An 11,743-nucleotide genomic window follows, 5' to 3' on the forward strand; every position below is an offset into this window, starting at 1 on the left:
GCCACCAGCCTCAGACAGTGTCTTCAAGCCCTCAGAGTTGCTCTTAGCTAGTGGGACCCTGCTATAAAGCAGAGGAGGCTCAGCTGGGCACTCTGTGATGATCTGGGTGGGTGGGACTGTGAGGGAGGGGGGGTGTCCAAGAGGGAGGGATATATGTATACATAGAGTTAATTCACTTCACTGTACAGCAGAAACTAACACAACATTGTAAAGAAATATTACAATTATTATTATTTAAATTTTCTTTTTAAAATATTAAAAAGAAATAATAGTAATTTTAAGATTTTTAAATTGCAACTCAAATAGCTGAGAGAGGAAGCATCAGGATTGGTGCTTCATCTGGCAGGCAACCCTGTGCCCCAGGTCCTACCCTACTGGCTTTTGCCCTCCCCTCTAAGTTGGAAGTTTACCCGACGCCCCCTTGGTGTGCCTTCCAAGGACCAGCTGGGTCTGGGTGGCAGCACGGTGCTCTGCGCCTGCAGGCCGCCCCTCCAGAATGTTACCATCATTGGGGATGATCATCTCAACACACTATCCAATCCCTTTCCCATTCCAGCCCTGACTGCCTCAACCTCCCTACCGCCAGCACTGCCCCATGTGGATAGTTACACCCTGTCACCAGTGTGGAAAGAGAAAATTGACATTGCTTCTACATTCTTCCCTCTCTCTCTTCAGCATGTCCTGTCCTTTCAACTCCACCATCTTCTGATGATCCCACAGCTTCTCCCCCTGTCCAGAGCTTCCACCTTACTGATCAATCCACACTTCTCCTTTGGAAATCCTCTAGGAGCTCATCCCATGCCCCCAGGTCCACCCTTGCTCCATCCTGCCTTTGCTCTGTAAATAAAGTCCACATCAACCTTCTGACATAGCAAGATACCTCATTCAACCAACTCCCCCTTCCTTTATTTTCTCCTGTAACTTACACAAGCCTTGGTGTCATTGCTGGTCAGACCTAAGAGGATTCACTTCCCTATAGATAGGATCCACTTTTAGAGGAGTTCAAAACTCAATGAACCTTTTATGCATGAAGAAAATCCACTTGAGGAAAGAGAGCTTTACCCTGTGGAATTCATTCAGCTTAAACAGTAAGAAACCAGGGTGTTCCTTTTGTAAGATGCAACCCCTACCAAAAATTAGGAGATACATTTTCTATAAACTAGAAGCTTTTATTTCATTTCATGAATATTGAATTGAACAGATCATGCTCAAATTTTAGGAATCAATGCCTATTATTATTGAACCTGAGTTTCTATGAAAGTTGCAGTTACCAAAATACATACAAATTAAAAATAGATTTCTAAAGTTCAAACATTAAATATAATCCTATCTCACTAAAAAGAAAAATGCATTTATACTATTGCACAATACAAAAATGAAAAAAGGAAATTGTATTAAAATAATGAAGAAAAAAAAAATGATGGAATGAAGTTGGGTGGGGTTTCCTTGCTCTTCTTCCCTGAATATCTTTCAATGCATCACTTGTCCATTGTAAACCTTGGTCTCTTGATGTGGATAATGGAGTCCTCGAGGTTAACTTCCTCACAGAGCCCTGTGAACACTGAAGTGTTCCTTCCAGGTCAAGAATCCATACCATTGTCCCCCACCGTGGAAGGGTTTGGATGCCTCCAGGGCGTTCATGTTACTTTGGCAGAAAATGATTTCCTTCTCCACTTCCTTCTCTGGGTGGAGTGTACCTGAAAAAAGTCGTGAAGATGGCTTTTAGCAGAAAGGCCTTGGAAGCCGCTTCTGACAGAAAATACCACCTAGCCCAACGTCCAGGCACAAGTTCTTACCCAGAGGAGCTGAAACCAGACTAGATCCTCAGTAGAAGCAGACCGTGTGCAGAAAGCTCTTGCCAGTTTTGCGCTCGGCTGCCAGGAGCACCTCGACCAGAGAGTCCTCCAGGTCGTCCGCCTGCTGGAGGCGCTCGCAGAGCTCGCAGATGATAAAGGCCCCCAGGGTGGCGTCCTCCGCGGTGTCGTCCATGTCCACGTTGATCACGTGCACAGGCTGGCAGGTCTCCTGCTCCCGGACCCACAGCTCCTCCACCACCCTGTCGTAGACGCTCTCCTCACAGGTGAAGATGACATCAAAGCGATCTCGGCACTCTTGAAATCTTTCCGGGCGAGGCTTGATTCTCTCGTTTCTTCCCAAGATGTGTAAGATGCCATTGCTGTTATAGCGTTCTCGGGCTTTGCGCACAAGGTCCTTGCGCATCTCCTCGTAGGTGGTGGAGAAATCGTAAACCACCTGGAGGTTGCGTGCAGTTCCTGGGAGCCTGACTCGAGATCCAGCTCCGAAGGACCTGACTCGGAATCCTTTCCTCCTGAGGATGCGGTGGGCCTCCATGCTCCTGTTCATGTTGCTCATGCAGACCACAGCCACGCTGAGCGGATACGAGGGCATGGTGGTGGCCACCGGGACTCCAGCCAGACGCATGGACTTCAGGGGCTGAGGGGACTCTGAAGGCCGGGGGATGAGCGGCTGGGTCCAGCTCTTCCAAGGAGTGTTAGAGTCAATGAAGAAAGAAGGTGCTTATATGGAGGCACTTGTCCTGAGTGGGAGGAGAAATCTTGATGGATGATTGGCTTAACTCTTGAGTGATTGGATTTGAATGGTGGGCTGGGAGCAGAGAACCCAGTGCTGTTTTCAGCACAATCGATGATGCAATCAGCCAACCTCTATGCCACTATGTGTCCACCCAACCCCCACCCCACTCCTGAGCATTTTGCCATCTCCCATTAACCCTATCTGTGCCTGTGTGTATGGGGCAGAATTGGTATCAAGGAAAACAGTAGACTACTCCCTGGCTTCTCACCAGCCTTCCAAAGAGCTGAAGACATGCATGTGAAAAATGTCTTTGAAAAAAAAAAAAGAAAAGAAAAAGGTCTTTGAAATTCCTGAGCCTCCTAATCCAATGAGCAAAGAATCACAGTGGTTGTTCCCCAGTTTTTCATGTTAGAGTTGATACTCCAGTAGAGCAGTTGTGCTAAATCCTAGGAAGGCATTCATGGCTCTTCCTATCAGTCAAGAAAATCATGCACCAGTGTCAAAAGCAACCTCTGGAAAATATGACTGCCCTTTGATAGCGTTTCACAAGTTGCAAGAACACCACATTTTCTCCTTTCGCTTTTCTTTAATTCATCAGTATTCTGGAGTGAACTGAGCAGATCCTCCTCCCTTATCTTGTCTCCAAAAGCAGCTCAGTCTGAGCATTCCATACACAACATAGAAGCCTTTCCATTGCTTTTCTCCATTTGCATAGCAGATGAAGCAACAGTACAGATATTAAAGTTGGGATCGGGACATTGAGCACTAAGGAGACTTAATGCTGTCACTTCAAAATGGCGAGGGCAAAGATCTCTTCATAGAGCCACAGGCTGAATGTTCTGTCCATTGCAGTGATTCTCTGAGTGCAAAGAGTCCTATGTTAGTAAACAGCCCAAGTGTACTCAAAGTGTGACCCCCAGAGCATCAGCATGAACTGAAGGGGAGCTTGTTTAACCTGGAAACTGGACTCCCAGACCACTGAATTGGATCGCAGGGAAGGGCACTAAAGATTGAGAGCAAGTTGACTAATAGCAGAGATTTCAGAAACCTAACTGGACCTCGAAAGTCCCTGAGAAGCACTGCCTCTAGATGGGAGGTTGAATATTCTGAAGAGAAAAAGCAGATTAGAGAAAAGGTCAGGCATACCTGAAAAGGTAGTCAGCTCTTAAATATGATGTGAAAATGTTTTTTAACAGTCACTGCCTGAGACCTAACTCAACCTGCCAGGAGCAAGAGAGAGAGAGAGAGAAGGATCTCAGAACCCAACTGCAATCATGATACGACAGGAGGAAGTTATTCCATCATGGTCCTTTCTCTTCATAGGATGGCTCTAGAGTCACACAGTGGCGGAAACCCCTACTTCTGGTCTGTTTGTGTGCCCCTGAGTTTATCTGTGAGACTCAGGGTGGGGAGGCAGCTCTTGTTCGGCATGCCAGCACTGTGGCAGCCACAGCTGAGCTCTTAGTGCTAGAGCAGTGTCGCTGTGTCATCCCATAAGCCTCCCTGACGTCTGCAGTGCTGGTAGAGGAGACCTTACAGGGCGGGCTTTCCTTCACTTTCTGCCAATTCTGAGCACCATTTAACTGGACACCGTGCCTGTTTTTTCACCTTGAGATAGCCTTGAATACGTTTTTATTTATATGAAGATTGATTTCCTTTAGAGTCAGTCCTCTTTTGAATGATGTCAGTATCTTTTTTATGATTACTACCTCTTTTTTTTTTTAATCAATCCTGTAGACAAAATCTCTTCTCCTCAATGTTATCTTCTGTCTTTCTGGACTTACCACTCTGAGGAAGCCCATATTCCGTCAGTTCTGGATGTAAAATCAATAGATACAGGTCAAATACTTAACAAACCCTTCAAGTGCAGACATGACCCATTCAACACCAACAAAATTTGGTATTGTCACTTCCTCCCCAACTGCCTTTTTCTGCACATTCCCCTGTGACAGCAGCTTCCATACTTCCACCCAGATCTCTGCCACTACATCAAAATCTGAAGCAGAATATTCACCAACCTTCAACCACCCACCTTCCAAACTTTTGTTTATTTTTTTCAACCCTAATAGCTATTAGACAAACTATTCTTCAGCATCCATTTCATCCACCTCCATTCCCTTTATTTTCCCAGGGACACCTACTATGTTAAGTGGCATTAATAGTCGCTCCTGTGTAACATCTACAGCACTCTGAACCAGTGGCACTCTCTCATATTTACTTCCTCAATATCCCTACAGACAGGAATTTAACCAACAGCTTTTTCTGCATGTGGATTTTCTGGCCAAATAAGTTCACCCGGAAAAATCATTTCTCTTTCTTTCAAAGGGCTCCTAAATCTCCCTACTTCAATTTTGTGGTCCCATCATTGGAAAAGATCATCTCAACCGACTCTCCGACTCCCTATCCATTCCTGACCGTGACTGTCCACCATCAGATGAGAGATCCATCTTGAATACCACTGACTCTACCAGGAAAGAAAACCGCCACCTCCCTACCACTGCCCCCTTCAGATAGAGATGCACCTGCTCACATGTGGGGAAAGACAGAAAGTTGAGAGTGCTTCTGTACCATCCCTCTCTCTTCTCTTCATCAAGTCTTGTCTTTTCAACTGCAGCACCTCCCTCTGCTCCCACACCTCTCCCCCTGTGCAGAGCTACCTCCCTCCTCCTCAGTGCAGTCCTCTCCTCAACATTTGCTGTACTCGCTGATCCCTCCAGATCCATGGCACTGCATTCCACCTACACGGATAACAAAGTCCACACTTCCTTTCTGCTAGTGAGTAAGCTAACTTCACCATCCCCACTGTCTCTCCTTTATTTTCTCCTGTAAGTCACACAGGACTTGGTGACACAGCTGGTCAGAACCAAGAATGATTCATTTCCGCACAACGAGGATCCATTTTCGGAGGAGCACAATACACAAAACAATGAATGCTTGAAGGAGAAGTAACTTCTCCAGAAAAGAGAATGCTTTTCTACATGGGATTTATAGGTTTTGAAAAACAGGAAATCAAGACACCCAGTTGGTAAGATCCATCCCCTACCACAAATGAAGAGACACCCTTTCTTAAATTAAAGAGTTGTATTTCAATTTATTTCATTTGTTTTATTTAAACAAGATACATAGTTCAAAAGATAGGGCTTGGATTTTAGTAATAAATGTGACCATGGACTACACTGATTTATAATTTTATTTCATAAATATGCTATTTGATTAAACAAATCATGCTTGGAGTTTGCCCCAAAAAGCCACCAATGATCTACCTAGAACTTATAATCAAGTAGATAATTGTCGAAGACATACAATCTAGAAGCAGAAATATTTCCAATTCAATATAATTTCCATTCAAGGTATTCCCAACCCACTTCAGAAAAAACAACCCGTCATATTGATACACCAAGCCGAAAGGACAAAAGGAAATTAGTATCGGTATAGATGAATAAAATAGACACTGTTCCTTTTTCTTAGAATATCCTTCAATGCATTGCTTGTCCCGGGCTCCGTGATCAGCCTTGATTGTCCATCCAGCAGAGAGAGTCCTCGAGATTAACCTCCTTGCAGAAGCCTGTGAGCACTGAGTTCTTCCTTCCTGGTCCAGTTCCACACCATCGTTCCCCACGTTGGAAGGGTTGGCATGTCTTCTGGTGTTCCATGTTCCCTGGGCCATGAGATGCTCTCCTCCTCCACCTCCTTCACTGCGTGGGGTGTTCAGTTCAGTCCTCAGTCATGTCCGACTCTTTGCGTACCTGAAAACAAATCAAACATAGACTGCCTTTAGCAGAAACGGCTTTGAAGAAGCCTCTCCCAGAAAATGCCCAGTAGCCCGAGAGTCCAGGCATGAGTTCTTACCGACAAAGCAGCTGAAAGCAGCCAAGAAGCTTCCTCAGTAGAAGCAGACCGTGTGCAGAAAGCTCCTTCCTGTTTTCTCCTTTGCTGCCTGGAGCAGCTCGGCCAGACGACTTTGCATGTCATCTGCCTGCTGGAGACCCTGGCAGAGCTCACAGATGATCGAGGCTCCAAGGCTGGCTGCCTCCAGGGTGTCGTCTATGTCCACGTTGACGACCAGCACAGGCTGCCAGGTCTCCTGATCCCTGGCGCACAGGTCGGCCACCACCCGGTTATAGGCTCTCTCCCCACAGGTGAAGATGACATCAAAGGGATCTGGGCACTCTTGAAACCTTTCTGGGCCAGGCTTGATTCTCTCATTTCTCTTCAGGATGTGTAAGACTCCATTCCTTTTGTAGTGCTTTTGGTCTTTCAAGGAGAGGTCACTGTGCATCTTCTTATAGGACGTGGAGAAGTCATAGAGCACGGGTGGGTTGCATGCCCCTCCTGGGAGCCTCACGTGGGATCCGGCTCCAAAAGACCTGACCTGGAACCCGTTCTTCCTGAGGACGTGGTGGGCTTCCATGCTCCTGTTGACGTTGCTCATGCAGACCACAGCCACCCTGAGCGGGGAGGAGGGCATGGCGGCAGCCTCTTGGGACTCCAGCTGGACAGGAGGACTTCAGGGTCTGAGGGGGACTCTGAAGGCCAGGGAGATGACCGGCTGGGTCCAGTTTGTAATGAGTATTTGAATCAGAGAAGAGAGAAGGCCTTTATATGGAGGCATGGTCCCATGGTGGGCGGAGACCTCTTGATTGGTGATTGGCTTAACTCTTGAGTGATTGGATTTAGATAGTGCACCCAATGGGGTGACCAGAACAACCTGGTGATCCAATCACCCAATTTGATGGCCAGGAGGTGCCCGTCCGACTCCCTTGCCACCCCAGAGTCCTTTGCCAGGTACAGTTAACCCTGTACGTGCCTGTGGATATCAGGCTAAGTTGGTAATTCAGTCACCTGAATGTCTGCTCTCCACCCTGGTCTGGCTCCTGGGTTGGAGTGGTTTGTAGTCTCTGCTTAGTCCTCTGGGTCACATTTGCAAGGGGCTACTAAGCATATTAGACTTGTCCAGACTACTTTAATTTTGTCATCATTCTCTCTAGTGACCTGAGAACAAGCATGTGGAAAGTATGTTTGAAGTTTTCAAATTTACAGTTAATTCACTATATATATAATTGTAATAGTTTTTTTCGTATTTATTTCCCTCAGTTGATGATCTAGAATTGTTATTTTGTTAAATTACAGGGGAAACACATAACTTTGGCCATAAATAATAACAAGATTCACCAGTGTACAAAGCAACTATTTGGAAACCGACCCTCCTGTTAGTGTGGCAGGAGTTTCAAGAACACACACATCCTGCATTGGATTTTTTTGAGTTCATGATGCTTCTCCAGGGACTCAAGGCACTACCATGGCTTTCCCATGTTTTCAAGTACGGCTCTGTCTGAACACTCTATGTTTCCCAGAGGGAAAGGGCGGGGTGGGGGTGGGGGGGGTTGTGGAGAATAAATTAGGAGTATGGGATTAACAGATACAAACTACTATACAGAAAATAGATTAGCAACAAAAATTTACTATATGGCACAGGGAACTATATTCAATCACTTGAAATAACCCAAAACAAAAAATAATCTGGAAACATGTATATGTATGTAGACAACTGCCTCACTTTGCTGCACACCTGGAACCTTACACAATATTGTAAATCCACCAGACTTCAATTTTTTTAAAGCTGTTTTTTCCTATAGCCAGTAAGTTTTGAATGTAATAAGTGTCTTTATTTTTACTTTTTTCCCCCCATTTTTTAAAGTCTATTCTGGAAAAAGTACATTGCCCTCAAAGTTCTTATGTCTTTCTGTAATTACCCCTACAAAAAAATCCATATTCTCCAGACACTTTTTTATGTGAAGTCAGTAGAGACTCTCTTGTATTAATATTTCTGTGGCCCAATAGTTTATGTCCAAATTACTTCAAGAACACAGGCCACGGTTTATGCCTCATGTACTTTGGGACATCAGTGAATTGAAATTTTTTAAAGCTACATTTGTTCATGTGAATTCTTTGAATTTCTTACAGAAAGTTTTGTAGTGCAGTTGTTTGACCGTTCACAGTTAATAGGTGACTCAAGATAAGGGTCCAATTTTATTGTTTTGGATGTTGCTACCCAGTCTTCCCAAAACCATTGAAGACAGACTATCCTTTCCCCATTGTGTGTTCTTGGCACCCTTGTTAAAGATGAGTACCTGCCAGTGCCATACTGTAGCTTTGCTATATATTTTGAAATCAGGAGGTGTTATGTCTCCAGTTGTGTTCTTCTCACTCAGTATTATTTGGCTATACAAGGTCTTTTCAGGTTTCATATGAATTTTAGGATTATTTTTCTATTTCTATTTAAAATGGCTATGGAAAAATCTCAAACAAATAACCTAATAATGCATCTAATTCAAGTAGAGAATAATAACAACTAAAATCTACAGTTGTCAGAAGGAAAGAAATCATAAAGATCAGAAACAAAATACATGAAATAGAAATTTAAAAGAAACAATAGAAAAAAATCAATAAACTTAAAGATGGTTCTTTGAGAAAATAAATAAAACTGATAAATCTTTAGCCAGCTTCATCAAGAAAAAAATGGGGAGAGGGCTCAAGTCAATAAAAGTGGAAAATAAAAATGAGGAAGTAACAATTGACATCACAGAAATACAAAGAACCATAAGAGACTGCTACAAACCAGTATATGCCAATAAAATGGACAACCTAGAAGAAATGGACACATTCTTAAAAAGGTACAATCTCCCAAGACTGAAGCAGGAAGAAACAGAATATGTGAACAGACCAATTATAAGTACTACAACTGAGTCTGCAATTTAAAAATTCCCAACAAACAGAAGTCCAGGACCAGAAGGATTCACAGGCAAATTCTATCAAACATTTAAATAAGAGCCAGCACCTGTTCTTCTTAAACTATTCCAAAAAATTGCAGAGGAAGAAACACTTCCAAACTCAGTCTACGAGGCCACCATCACCCCGATACCAAAACCAGACAAAGATATCACAAAAGCAAAGAAAATTACAGGCCAATATCACTGATGAACATAAATGCAAAAATTCTCAACAAAATACTATCAAATCAATCAATCCAATGAAACATTAAAAGGATCACACACCATGATCAGGTAGAGCTTATCCCAGGGGTAAACATAGGAAGAAGACTCTGACATAAATCGCAGCAACATCTTTTTGAATCCATCTCCTAGAGTAATGAAAATGAAAGCAAAACTCAATAAATGGGACCTACCTAAGCTCAAAGGGTTTCCCTGGTGGCCCAGATGGTAAAGAGTCTGCCGGTAACCTGGGAGACCCGGGTTCGATCTCTGGGTTGGGAAGATCCACTGGAGAAGGGAATGGCTACACACTCCAGTATTCTTGCCTGGAGAATCCCATGGATAGAGGAGCCTAGTGGTCTACAGTCCATGAGGTCACAAAGAGTCAGACACAACTGAGCGACTAACAGACACAAACACACTTGCAGCGTCAATAAGGAACATAACTGGTATCAGAAGAATCATCAGCTTTCCCCAGGTTTCACCTTCCTATAAGTGAGAACTTAGAGCCAGAATCAGCCAAGATTCCACTGTGCCAGGACCACTGCAGGGTGGCCTCATCCCAGGTGGGTCCCAAACCTGTCATCTCACTGACTCACCAAACAAGTCTTACTTACAGATCTGACCATTTGCTAGAGGTTTTGGGTTTCAGTATAAACCAGAGTGAACCAAACTGCCTTGTGGCTCCCATAGCAATGGGATAGGGACCCACCCCAAACCTGAGCAAGCACACACACACACACACACACATGCACACACACACACACACACACACACACACATGCACACACACACACACACACACCCCTACACGGGTGGGGGAGGGAGGAGTGGAGACGAGGGGAGCAGGAGCAGGGCTGCCTGCAGCGGCTGTGGGGCTGCACCCGGACTGTGGCTTTTCAGGGTGACCTCAGTGAGGGCTGGGGCCTGAGTTCTGCCCAAGGAGAGCACCAGGGGTCCCCCTCGCACCCACCACCCCCAAGGAAAGGAAGCCCCTCCCAGTGAACAGGTGCATCCTGAGGGTCCCAGCTGCCTCCCTGAGTTGTCACCCCTACACTGTCCCCCACCACCTTCATAAGGGTCCTCTGGACCTTGGCATCATCCTCTCAGCCTGGACAGCAGCACCTGCCTGGGCCACACCCACTGGCCTCTCAGCAGCTAACCTCAGGCCACAAGGACACCACTCTCCTCTTCGGGGTGGAAAAGAGCAATAGTTAGTCCAGGAGAAGTTCTTCTCGGGTCCTGATGCAGCGGTGGAGCAGGGGTGGAGTCCACAAGTTGATCTGCTGGAACCAGTCCCATCGTGGGGGGCCTGGTGGAGGTGTTAGTGTTCCTCACTCTGTCGTGTCCAACTCTTTGTGACCCCGTGGACTGTAGCTCACCAGGCTCCCCTGTCCATGGGATCCTCCAGGCAAGAATACTGGACTGTGTAGCCATTCCCTTCTGCAGGGGTTCTTCCCAGCCCACGAATTAAACCCAGGTCTCCTGCACTGCAGGCAGATTCTTTACCTTCTGAGCCACTAGGGCAGCCCTGATGGAACTCAGTCCCACTGTGGGAGGCCTGGTAGAGGATGGCCCAAATCCACAGGGCACACCAGAGGAATAAACCCCACACCACAAAGGCCCCCTAAGCCCTGGGGCAAGGCAGATCCACTGAAGGACGGGCAGGCCAAGGTCAGGGAGCCCAAGCCATCACTGAATCATCACAGAGTCTGGTTGAAACGGCCTTGGCGGCAGCCTGCTACAAACCACCCAAGAAGGATTAGCTAGTTCATAAACTCTTACAAACTTCAGTTTGCCTCCTTCAGTTTGGGGAAACAGCGTTTCCCCCAAATTTTGGCACTCAGGAGGTGGTGCAGAACCAACCGGCGGATCAGTTAGCCCATCCCAGCTCCACCTTCACCTCTGTGTCTAGTGAGTGCTCCTCATCGGGCAGCTTCCCAGCCCACTCCCAGCCCCAAACATCCCATGAGGCCTAAGAACCAAGAGACCAACCTGACTGTGCTTTCTCATGGCCCCTACAGATCAACCGCCAAGCTGTTGCTCTTGTAAGAGAACTTCCCTGTCAGTTTCAGATCCGTCCAGTGGGCACCACAGCAGCTACAGATTCTTCTCACCCCTTGGATGCCTTCCCCGGAAGAAGAGGCCGCATGGACACCCCTACTAGACAGCCACACGTGTGCCCCATCAAGACCCTC

General features: G+C 45.9%; 2 protein-coding genes across 2 annotated transcripts; both read right to left on the reverse strand.

Annotated features, from left to right (window-relative positions):
• Positions 1–1,824: 1,824 nt before the first annotated feature.
• On the reverse strand, positions 1,825–2,409 carry LOC122705086 (RNA polymerase II subunit A C-terminal domain phosphatase SSU72-like). The gene has a single exon (XM_043920326.1). It carries the CDS (start codon positions 2,407–2,409, stop codon positions 1,825–1,827), a length of 585 nt encoding a protein of 194 aa, XP_043776261.1.
• A 4,027-nt stretch (positions 2,410–6,436) lies between these two features.
• Positions 6,437–7,021, reverse strand: LOC122705015 (RNA polymerase II subunit A C-terminal domain phosphatase SSU72-like). Its single transcript, XM_043920232.1, has one exon. The coding sequence runs from the start codon at positions 7,019–7,021 to the stop codon at positions 6,437–6,439; it is 585 nt and encodes a 194-aa protein (XP_043776167.1).
• Positions 7,022–11,743: the final 4,722 nt, after the last annotated feature.

This window comes from Cervus elaphus, chromosome 1 (assembly GCF_910594005.1).
Source record: "Cervus elaphus chromosome 1, mCerEla1.1, whole genome shotgun sequence".
NCBI classification, from domain to species: domain Eukaryota; kingdom Metazoa; phylum Chordata; class Mammalia; order Artiodactyla; family Cervidae; genus Cervus; species Cervus elaphus.

Excerpts from the sequence above, each read along its gene's own strand:
- LOC122705015 (XM_043920232.1), bottom strand. The coding sequence starts at position 7,021 with ATGCCCTCCTCCCCGCTCAGGGTGGCTGTGGTCTGCATGAGCAACGTC.
- LOC122705086 (XM_043920326.1), bottom strand. The coding sequence starts at position 2,409 with ATGCCCTCGTATCCGCTCAGCGTGGCTGTGGTCTGCATGAGCAACATG.